The 12,092-nt window shown below is 41.3% G+C and overlaps 1 protein-coding gene across 4 annotated transcripts in view; it reads right to left on the bottom strand.

Moving 5' to 3' along the window:
• gramd1a (GRAM domain containing 1A) overlaps positions 1 to 12,092 on the bottom strand; it is a 45,840-nt gene that overhangs the window by 30,716 nt on the left and 3,032 nt on the right. For 2 of the 4 annotated variants that reach the window (XM_085472390.1, XM_085472385.1), the window contains exons 2-4: positions 11,442 to 11,733; positions 9,409 to 9,483; positions 5,557 to 6,456 (exon numbers count right to left, since the gene is read on the bottom strand). In XM_085472390.1, the coding sequence (XP_085328516.1) occupies positions 5,557 to 6,020 (464 nt within the window). In that variant the 5' untranslated portion in view covers positions 6,021 to 6,456; positions 9,409 to 9,483; positions 11,442 to 11,733. Of the gene's footprint in view, positions 1 to 5,556; positions 6,457 to 8,291; positions 8,687 to 9,408; positions 9,484 to 11,441; positions 11,734 to 12,092 lie in introns of those variants that run through there. The other 2 variants (XM_085472386.1, XM_085472387.1) reach the window with 2 other exon arrangements.

Here is a 12,092-nt window from a genome sequence, read left to right as displayed (position 1 = left end):
GCAAATGGGGAGGAAGCTTGATAGTGGCTAAAGCTACGCTAATGGCAAAACGGCAGGCATGCTAGTAGTTAACAACACAGACCGAATAAAACACAGACATGGCTTCTGGGTCTAAAAGATGAAGCCCACTATGCCTCATGGTGGGAAATTAGCATAGAGCAAATAAAAGATTCTGACATGTCATTAAAAAACATTAAAGAAAACATTTCTAATACATTTGCATGGAAAAATATTAGAACAATGACAGTTATTACTTCATATGACGACACAGTCCGATATATAAATCATCAGCACTGAAGCAGCATTGCTTATGAATGAGTTCTGCTCCCCTTTCCTGTTTAAATAAATACGATGTCAATTACAGAAGCAAAGATTCCTCTTGCTCAAAGACACCACACATGTATTGTTTTATTCCAAATGTCAGTCAGCAGCCTCACTGATTACTACTAATGCTGGTTAAAGTTGACATGAGGTCCTGCCCAGTAAAAGTGAGTAACTCTAAAACAATTCCTAAAACCAGCAACAAATGAATATACGCAGTGTGATCCAGAAGAGCTGCACTCATGCGGTGACTAACATGGGTCACGTGTTATTATCAGTTAATACCATACAGCGAGTGATTATGCTCACATTATAGGGCTGAACATCATGTTAGTATATGACTCCTCTCTTAGAACGAGCATGTACGCACTTGTACGAAGAGGAAACAGAGCTGCTGAACTTTAACCTACACCATGAAATGAAACTGATGGAGTGCACTCTTGTACTGATTACTCTACACATAAAACATTGACACAACAAACCTCAGACTGTGTCCTCTGCAAAACAACACCAGAAGACAAGAACAGCTTTAAAGTGGTGGTCCATCAGACCCGCCCCTCCCTGAGCCTGGTTCTGCCGGAGGTTTCTTCCTGTTAAAAGGGAGTTTTTCCTTCCCACTGTTGCCAAAGTGCTTGGTCACAGCGGGTCATATGATTGTTGGGTTTTTTTCTGTTGTATTACTGAAGGGTCCACTTCATAATATCGAGCATCTTTTGTGTTATTATTATTAGACATTATATGTATTATTTCAGATATATTTCATATTTTAAATTTATTTAATTTACATTTATGATTCTATTCTATTATTAAATCTTACATCTCGAACAGCTGAGTCACAGTTTAGTCCAAGAAAACTGTTCTCAGTCATGCTGCTGTTTTTCCTCAGTGTCAGTTCACATCATGGTGCTCCATTACCAATCTGATTTGATAATTCAACGTGATATTTGACAATAGGGCTGCCACAAACGATTATTTTGATAGTCGACTAGTCACCGATTATTTTTGCGATTAGTCGACTAATCAGATCATCATCCATTGGACGTACAGCGTACAGCTTATTGCACCAGCAGCATCTGCTCTTATATAACTATCATTAGCTTACAGCTTTAAGTGTTTCAGGTCTGTGCTAACTAAAAGTAAAGACAAGATGATAGTTTATTAAAGTTTAATGAAGTTTGCAGATTGTTTCGGTGAAGTTTAATAAACTCCTTGCTATCTAAAATATAACAGGACACCGGAGTAAACTCTCGAGCATCTCACACTTCTGATGATCAGCTGTCTGCTTGACGTTTATTCAGCTGTGTAAAAACTATAACTTTAATCTCAGCCAAACCGATTTACTCAGGAACAAATAAAATACTAAAAAAAGCCAAACAATAACATTTTAAGCTAAGTGACGGCAGTGGGTTTGAAAACGATTTGCCGGGAGTCCGGTGTTCTCACGGCTCTAGTTAGCCTAGCCCCCGGCTAGCTATCGAGCTAGTGGGTAACAGACGTCTCCGAAAACGTCGGAGCGCTTTTGAAAATATGCGGTGTCTTGATAAACTGAGCAGATATTTGAGGTTTACACAGCTACATTCTCGCCTGAAAACATGTTAAACGTTTATTTTGTGACCCGGAAAGAATAATAAGAGTAATATAAAAACTAACTAGCTGCCGCCATTGTTGACAACAGAGCTGGGCTGCGCTATGAATTCTGGGACGGAGCTACTTCTTCTTCTTCGGGGTTTAACGGCAGCTGGCATCCTTGTACATGCAGTGCTGCCATCTTCTGTTTCAGTCCGTTATTACACTCTTAAATCCTGCTACTTATTCCTGCGTCTTTTGTGATCTTACAAAGCTTCAAACGACGCGTTGACTATTAAATCAGTCGTCGACGATTTTGATAGTCGACGTAATCGTGACTAGTCGACTAATCGTGGCAGCCCTATTTGACAACTCACTGCAGACACATCCCAACCTGAATAAACTACAAATCTGTGGGAAACATGCAAATGTTGTGACAACTCTGAAACCTGTGCAGCCCCAGTTTCACCAAACATTATTTAAACCAAATGTTTTCTTTTCCATTTAAGCTCCACAAACATTTGCTTTCACCATTAAAAAACCCTCCCTAATCCTCGCTGGCCGGGTCAGCTGTGAACATTAAAAATCATTAATATGCTGCAGAACAATATAAGTAGGTCAATAAAAGGAGGCCTGATGAAGAGGACAAGGGCACAGCTGTTCATGTGCATGCCCTCAGAAGCCCACTGCAGTGATCCACACATCCCTCATCTGATTGGGCTCACATGACATCATCAGACCAGGAACTCGCTCCCATTGGCTGGAGGTGATGTCATCATTCCGAGGAACAGATAAAGAGTGCAGGAACCCGCCTCTGGTCCTTGTGCCTGACTCAGCTCCGCTTTTCCTTCAGAGGTGGTCTCATTTTCTTTGTTTACAGTTTACATAACCCGGGTTCTGTCCTCAAAGTCACACCATCCTCTCAGGTCATCTGGAGCAGTGATGTTGATGTTTAAATACAGGGTACAGTCTTTGCTTTATCACTGCGATCCTGCCATCTGACTGCTTCTAGGTTTTTGTTTTTTTAAATTTGACATCATAGCATACTTGGACTCAATCAGGATTTTAACAGGTAATCTGCAAAAACAAATGACTGGTATGGTATGTGGGAGGAAAGAAAAGCTAAGATAAAAACACTCCCATGTTAATAAAAGAAGTTGTGTTGTAATGAGTTTTTAGTCAAAACGGGAGGATTTCTTAGACATGTGTCGCATAAAAGCTTTTCAGCTATAAATAAATACATATAATTAGAAATTGGGAGGAAAATAAATAGAGAATTATGTAGATTCTGTCACGAGGTACAGGAATCATATCTCCAGTTATTTTGGCATCATAAGGCTATATTGTTGTTGGTCTATAAAGGTGAAAAGTACATTTCCTCTCATAATTCATCATTTTAAAGTTGTCCTGTAACTAAATTACAAATACATCCTTAATCAATCACACTGCCCAAACAAGCTCATCCCTTTATAAACGGTTTAAATTTTACTTGAACCTGGAGTAACCAGATCTGACCCTTTCTGCTCCTTTGGGAGATTCCAGGAAGAAGAGGCTGTGAACTTTAACCCCCACCCGCATAATTCTGTTCAAACTCTGAACAATCATTTATAGCATTTTCTTAGAGCCATTGCCACAGCACTGATTATGGTTTTTACGCAGAGAAGAGGAAAAACAACCAGTGGGAAACTCCGCGGGAACAGAGGCACAGCACAGCAGCCACATGCAGAGAGCAGTGGTGGACTAATGAGCTTCTGCATGGAATCAAACTACTAAACATGTTAAAACATAAAGCACAATCACACCCAGGACACAGCTTTCTTTAGGTGAGGTTCAGACGCTGTTACACACAGACTCCTTTGTAATGCAGTAAAGGTAAAAACAATTAAAAAAAACAACCCTGCAGTTATGAAATGTTTATTTGCCTGGAGACACAAAATTGTTATTTTCTTAAAGAATAAAAAAGGAAACTTCATTTACTTTCAGCTTAAACACAAACTTTCCTTGAGCTTTTTTTTTTTTTAATAAATTGTAGAAAGGTGAGATGACAACTCTTTAATCAAAATATATTTAAAGCTATGATTGAACATTTAAATACAGAATCATGAAAAAGGAGCTTGCCTAAGTAATATCAAGCTTTGCAGAAGCACACCGGACCCGACTTGCTTCAGTCGAATGTGCTGCAGCTGGTTTCTGACAGGTTAGAGATTCAAGATTCAAAGTGTTTATTGTCATGCGTCACAAGAGAAAAAGGCATTTCTCTGTGCAATGAAATTCTTGTGCTGTCCACCCACAGATGCCGATTAATATATAGAATAAAACATATAAATACAAATAGTACAAATAAATAAATGATGACAGAAAAAGAGGCAAAAATATGGAGATTGAAACAGATGTGTGCAAAAGAGCTAAAGCAGAATATGCTGGCTTAATATGTAAGATGACCTGATGTGCAATATATATATATATTTTATTACTGTTCAAAAAAATAGTTATAAAGAGTTAATGCACAGATGTTGAAATGAGCTGCACAGCTGCACGCAGAGACTGACTCCAAACCCTGACGAAACAGTTTCACTGACACGAAATGTAATGCCACCATCACAAGATAACGCATCCTCAGGTTTACTTGTGAACATAATCTCTTCATCTCTTCAGAGGAAAAAGTGCTGCTTAGATAAGTACAGGGTGGGCCATTTATATGGATACACGGTAATAACATGGGAATGGTTGGTGATATTAAAGTCCTGTTTGTGGCACATTATATCACATATACTAAATGGCCTGCATTTATATAGCGCTTTTCTAGTCCATAGGACCCCAAAGCGCTTTACACTACATTCAGTCATCCACCCATTCACACACACATTCACACACTGGCGATAGCAAGCTACATTGTAGCCACAGCTGCCCTGGGGCGCACTGACAGAGGCGAGGCTGCCGGACAAAGGCGCCACCGGGCCCTCTGACCACCACCAGTAGGCAAACACGGGGTTAGTATCTTGCCCAAGGATATTTGGCATGCAGCCAGGATGCAGCCTGGGATCGAACCACCGACCTTCTGATTAGTGGCTGACCTGCTCTGCCACCTGAGCTACAGCCACCCAAATAAGCTTTACGAGAAGGCCCACACCTATTTTTACATATAAAGGAAAAACCCTGGATATACAGCTCAGTTCTTCTCTTTTTCCTCCTCCTTAACTGTACGAACTTTGGCTATATGTCATACAAATAAAAAAAGAAAGAAAAACTTTTCATCCTGTCCTCACTAGCTTTAGGTAATTACCTTCACCCTAATCCAAAATAGCTGCTCTCGTGTAGTTTCAGAGAGAAAAATATGACTGAGAGCGTCATGTGCTTTTTATCTCTCACCAAATGTGCACAGATGAGAGGCTGCACAGCTCGTGTGAGTCACCGCCGTCTCAGCGGGCCTGAATGCAAATCGGCTGATGTTTTTACACAGCGGTAAGCACAGAATACCCAGGAGGCTGCTGAACACGGTGCGGACGCTCTGTTCTGACCTCCTGAACTTTATGTGCTGCGAGATAAGAAAGAACCTTCACTTGAATCACTGAAGGTAAAAAGAAAAGCTTGAGCTTGGCCTGTGCCATGAGGAGCAGATAAACTGTAGATAAAAACAAATAAATCACTGACTGAATCCAGCACACTAACCTGCAGCGGTCTCCGTCAGAGTCCCTGCTGAGCAGGCTCCTGAGGGACCAACGAGAGCGGCGGCTGGGTGACGGACTACGAGACCAGGAGCGAGACGGCGGTATGAGGAGGTCATGTGACGGACTGTCCCGACCTTGCTTCGCTGTCCCCATCTCAGTAACCAAAGAGGGCGAGGGACTCCGATGTTGAACAGCTCCCCTCTCTGTGGACGACTGTATCACGATTTGTGGAGTTTTGCCCCATTGCGGCTTATAAGCACAGCCTTGCTCTTCCTGTTTCCGCCTTTTGGTTCTTGTCCTACTACGGTGGGAGCCACGGGGTCGGTCGGAGCGCAGGGGTCTGGGACTAGGCGAACAAGACCAGGACTCTGTGTCCGAGGACGGCGGGAGGACGGTCAGCATTGGGACGGGGATGGGCTGAGCCAGAGTCATGCCCTCTGGTCTTGCAGGAGGGGACATCGTCATCTTTTGAGCTTTTCAGTCAAGGCCATCAAGAAGGACGAGCATTTAAAACCGACCACGTGTCGGCCACAGACAGCAACTTATTGATTACGCACCATGTTTCCTGTGAATTTAACAGATTTTCTTCTGAAGGTGCTGGTCAACTTCTCCTGAAGTGGTAAAAAAGGCAAAACAGCTCTCAAGTGAACAGGTTTGAGGGTTTCTTGCAGAGAAAAAATACGCAGCAGAAAACTTGTTGGCAGTCTCAGTTTCAGTTCTTCAACCAATCCACTTCCCGCTGTCCAGTCTGTACATATATGCTGGCAACGAGAGGCTAAAACGCTCTGCGATCCTCCCACTTCTGTGTTCAGCTTAGAAGTCTCACTCTTTTGAGTTTAGGCAGACTTTCCTGAGATAAGGAGCCTCAGAGAAAAACATAGCACTGTCTGGAAGGAGCCACCTGAGGAGCAACAAGAGCAGAAACCTGGCGTTCAAAACGCTGGCCTGCCTGGACCTGACCACAGCTATCATAAATCTGCTTCCTCACATACAAGTTGTTAAAGTGATGGTTTAACTGATTACAGACATTTCTGTCAGACAGCAATGATTATCAGAAGACTGATCAATAGAATTCATCTGTAATGAGCTAATTTATGTTTGACTATTTTTGGATCATTTAAAGAAATTCTCCCTTCAAGAAACTCTGAAATAGCCAAAACTGGGTGAATGTTGGGGCTTTCAGATAACAGCCACTAATTAAAGCTTCAAGAGACCAATTTTTAAAACGCAGCTGCTCCAGAACAGATACGCAACCTTTATGATCAAACAAGCCAAATAGGGGTAAATTAGCCGATAAACATTACTGATCGGTGTAAATGTTGTTTTATTTGTGAATTAACAAGAGATCCAAAAACCCCGAAAGAGCCTCTGTTGATTTAAAAGGGTTGATTTCAAGCGCAATGCCCCCTCCCTGCTCAGTTTTATTTGCTTTAGGTTTGAAACATTAAGAGATGCTGGAGTTTTATATCCTGCAGCCATAACTGTTCAATGGATCCTGTGGAAACATAAAATAAATAGCTAATAACAGCTACCACCTATATACCTCAAAGACGCCTCAACTCATAGTAAACTTTCAGTTTTCTAAGATAGCTTGTAAATTGAGAAAAAAAATTTGAATTTTTTTGTCAGAAAAGTTATACACCAGGGAACATTCAACTACCTTTTTTTCGATATGGTTCAATTGACTTAAACCTCAAGCTGAATTATGTTTACTAAATGGGCAGAAATAACAGCAACAACCCCACACTTCTTTTCAGTATGAGACACAAACACAAACTTTGGAAAATCTGTGGCTGGTATCAAGGCCCAGCTGGCACTGCCAAGGCCAACACTATCCGAAAACAGAGTGCAGACGGGTCCTCCAACAGAGAATCACTTTGTAATTGCTTGTGCATCATTTTTTGTTAAAGTTTCTTGTGTTTACAAACTGAAACGACATTGTGCAAAACCCAGAATGTGTGTTAGTTTCAGTCTTTGGTTAAATTTGTTATCACAGCCCACCTGGTGAGGCTTTGGTGCAGATGTTTATAGAGATTTTGGAGGTCAACACTCCTGCCTTCAAAACTGCTGTGTGTTTATATGTTTTTGTAATAACTATTGTGAACTTCTTAAAATCATGATCCTCATAAATACTCTCTGCATTAGAGCAAAAACACTAAAGCTACACTGACACCAATGAAACATAATCATAACATTTTCAAACAGTGAAACGAGGAAATCCACTCTGCAAACTGAATAAAATAATATTAGCAAACGCGAAGCTACGATAACTCTGATAACTCCGTGTGTTACGATAACCTGTGTGTGTGTGTCCATTGTTTGCCTTCAAAGCGTGAACTTCCAAGGCTAGGGCCCCGGCACGTCTGACAGTATTTGATGTGATCTGTTTGAACAAGAACAATCTTGGCACAGACTTGTTTGCCCAGAGTAATCCAGCCACCGTGATCCCCGTGCACACACGAGCGAGCCTTATCTGTCCCCGCCGTGAAACGAAGCTCCTCCGACTGCACCAACAAACACACCGACTACAGCCGAGTCAGACGCACTAGCTCTGCGGTTTAAACTGTGCAAAAGTCTGCTGCTCGGTTCGTCGCGGTGCAGAAAATAACCACTTGAAAGATTTCCGACCTCCTGCCACCCGTTAAACAGCCGCAGCGCAAAGAAAGACCACCGAGGCGCAAAGAAGAACCAAGAACAACAAACTTTTAGAGCCTTAAAAGTCCGTAGAAGTCCTACCTCCCATTGGACGAGTTTCCTCCGTTTCTGTTATCCTGTTCGGCCTCGAAAACCAGCCGGGCCACGGTGCGGGACGTGATGTTAAAATCCACTTTCTCACAGGAACACATCAACATGCTTCGGATGCACAGAGAGGCATCAGCCGGCCGGCTCCAGCTAACTGTTAGCCCCTTTAGCCAGCTAACCTTAAACACAGACCCGAGCTCTGAAGGCCACGACAATGATGCCGCTCAGACTTTATTCGCAGCACAGAAAGTTCCACTTACGCCTCCTCCATTTCACTTTTTTAAAAACACACCCTCCCTCACCCTGTTCTTAAAATGAATTCAAAGATAAAGACCAAAGTTAGCTCAGCACTGGAACCAAACTAACTCGCTATTGAAGTAACAGACAAAGCGTTTTTTGTCGAAAAGTGAAAAGGACGAGACCAGGGCGACCAGCTTAGTGCGCGGGGGGGAGCTGTGCTAAACCTCATCAATAAAACACAACTCCTGCTGTCTTTTTCATAAATAAACACACAAAACACACACAAAAATGTTTAAGTCTATATGTTATGATTAAATGAATTTTTCGATGTATGTGCACATACACACACATCTAACAGCCAAACGAAACGAACCCCCCACGGACAAACTTTGTGGTACGATCCGAGGAAAATAACTGTCCTGACGATGTGTGGCGAGAAGAAGAGTGTTTACATCAAACAAACGAAACCTGCTGAGAACTGGTTTTCAGTTTAGCTTCCATCAGCTTTAACCTTCGCATTATTCACTTCTGTCACCTCCAGCTGGGTCTCTATGACGCGGAGGCTCTTTTACTTCCAGGACAAGAAAAAAATAAAGTGAAAATAAATTCGGTGATGTCACAACAGCAGAGGTTCTGGGCAGCAGGTATCAGACCCGGTGGGAAATCCAAAGATTTGGCTTAATTTCAGAGTTTGTTTGAAGGGAGCAAATCTTAACCACCGCTGATGCAAAGGAGCATAGCGACCTCTTGTGTTTAAAGAGGCCTACTGCAACAACTAGTAACCCCACGCGCTGGAAATACTGCGTGTCCGTGGGTCCCTATTAAGTGAATAACAGTCATTTAAGAAATAAGAGTGTGATTGACATCTCACCTGCTTCCGCTTGCAGAAGCATCATTTGTAGGAAGGATGCAGTCTTTGGGCGATAGGTATACCAGGTCACCTGGTCTGCAGTGGAGAATAAAAGAAAACCCAAATAATGCAAATGCATAACTGTAGACGAGGTTTTGTTTGAAATTCATTTATTATATTAAAATGCCATTTTAAAGGAACGGCATAGCAGTTTACACTTTACAGTTACAGAATTAAAAAATACAGTTTTTATCTAATCTTAATAAAGGTCAAGAAGTCACATTATAAAGTAAGTGGTGGCGTATGTACACCTCACCCAGGACATTATTTATGTAACAGAAAAAACAAAATTCAGTGAGAATCTCGGGTATTCTGTATCATTTTCGAAAGAAATAATTATTTTCCATTTTCCGTGTAATATTATCACTACTGAGACAGGATTTATCAGTCTGTGCTCATATTGCTTAAACATTTAAACAAAGTAACAGTTTAAGTGTGGATTCATTCATATTTTTCATGCTCATAATCTTTATTTTGACTGTAATGTCTTAATGAGAATTGGTGTAATTAAGATCTGCAAATATGAACTAAACCTTTCACCAGAAGGGGCAGCATTTTGAAACGTTTTCAGAAGCAACATGTTCTCATCCTAAAACATAACATATCAACGCTATGTGACAAATCATCGGGATAGTACGCTTTTGGAGGTATGAGAGTGAATCTAGACATGTATATTTATTTTACATTCTGATCATGAATCGCTTTGGAACACACTACCTGATATGGTTAAGGTTAGTGTTAGCGCTGGAATAGACGGCTGGAGCGTTACCGCTGTTGGATTCCATCCACAATCGTACCATAGGGATGCGGAAGGTTACATTTCGCGTTACTACGATACGCCTCGGGATGTAACAAATCATTGGTATGTTACGTGTTGGGAATGAGAATGGATGGATTTCAAAAGAAAATAGCCCTGAACTCGTTTCCTGTGGATTTGAATAAATTCCTTTTTACTTGTTAGGTTAAATAACGGGGTACATCAACTTTGTGCTCCATCTTCTGGTATAAAGTGAAAGTGGTATTGCATTAAAGTACAGTTCAAGTTCAGTTGATAGCGATGAAGTCATAGCTGTAGATGTTTCTTCTTATTCGGTTCATCGTTTTAGTGAATTCTGTAAGGTTTTAAATTATTTTATGAAAAGACTAATGCAGAATGTTTAAGATCAATTTGCGATCTTACACATGAGAAGAAAAAAAATAGTTGAGGGTTTCTCATAGTTGCAGTGGGGTTTTTTCTGCCTCCTCCATCAGGCAGAGGTATTCATGCAGGCAAAAAGAGATTCAGAGGTGGCATGAAATCATAATTCTCATTTTTGGTAGCAATAAAAGAATTTGTTGTTGAAGAAAAATCGACCTGTCATAGTTATATACATCTTTAATGTTTCCCAAGAATCGCCATTGAAATCTGCACCTGTTAATGTACGGGCATGTACAGACATACAGAGAAGTTTTAATTATTGTGACATCATTGGGTCACAAGAAGATGCAATATACTTTATTGATCCCCCAAGTTTTGAAGTTTCTGTGTTAAATAGCAGCTAAATAGTTATCAAATAGCTCCATAAAATAAAAAAATACGATGCTCAGACAAACTAATTTAACAAGGTCACAAATACAAGACAAAAACAGCACATTTAAACTGGAAAAACCAAAATCAAATAAAGGAGCTCAGTGATCATCTAAATAAGATCAATCTCTGTGTGTTGTGGTTTGTGTGGAAACGATTTGTGTGTCTCTCAAGGTTTTTACAGTTTTAGGTGTTTTGCATGCAAAGTTTAACTTTATCATATTTACAACCTATATTTGAGATTTTATTGATCTGTCACTATACCGGACTTTCTAAAAGTCCATATTTACATAGCTGTTCTTGCACTTCAGCAGCTCAACCACGTTATGAAACAGAGACATTTGTAGTCCTTTGAGGAGAAAAACTCATATAAAGAAGTTTTTTAGTCTTTAACTACACAACCACTTTTGAATTGTCTCTAACGTACCTGTCAGTTTTGATCCCGAGCCAGCAGCTGCCTCTGCATCCTCTCAAACTGATGACAAAGCATCACAGTGACTTGGCAATTTCAGATTCTCCGTAGCTTCTGCAAGGCATCTCGGGTGTTTGTTCCTCCGCCTCCTGCAATCAACGCCTCGCTGGGCGCTGCTGCTGCTGCTGCTGAGCTCCGAGTCACATATGCAGGAACTGCTGCGCTCCAGGTTACAGGGAGTTGTGTTGTTGAGCACTTCTGGCTGCTGAACCATGCGGAGCAGGAGGGGCTGGAAACTCGATCTGAGCTAAAAATAAAGAATCATCACCAGCATAGTGAGATAGGAGGTGTGTCACTCACTGTGTGTACGCATGTGTTGGGTCACAGAGGTGCACGCACACACACTCACACACACACGGGGTTTATCATGTGTCAACATTTCCTTGAAGTCCCCCCTCCCGTATGTTCTGCTCTGGGAATTTCTTTAACCCTCCTGATTTTTGCTGCCATTATCAATCACAGACACACACAAGGCCAAAAAAGAGCAAAGAGGTAAGGACGCTTATCGCTCTAGTTACATCACATGACGACATCCTCGACCTCCAAATCAACTAAAATACACAAACGCACACAAACACGGCGTGTGTCCCGCCGCCTGCTCACATT

The sequence above is a fragment of the Copadichromis virginalis genome, linkage group LG11 (genome assembly GCF_057382275.1).
Source record: "Copadichromis virginalis isolate Kocher_CV1m ecotype Utaka linkage group LG11, C_Virginalis_male_GT1.1, whole genome shotgun sequence".
In the NCBI taxonomy this organism is placed as follows: domain Eukaryota; kingdom Metazoa; phylum Chordata; class Actinopteri; order Cichliformes; family Cichlidae; genus Copadichromis; species Copadichromis virginalis.
Note: the sequence above shows the minus strand (reverse complement) of the source record. Positions and strands in the feature narration are given on the sequence as shown.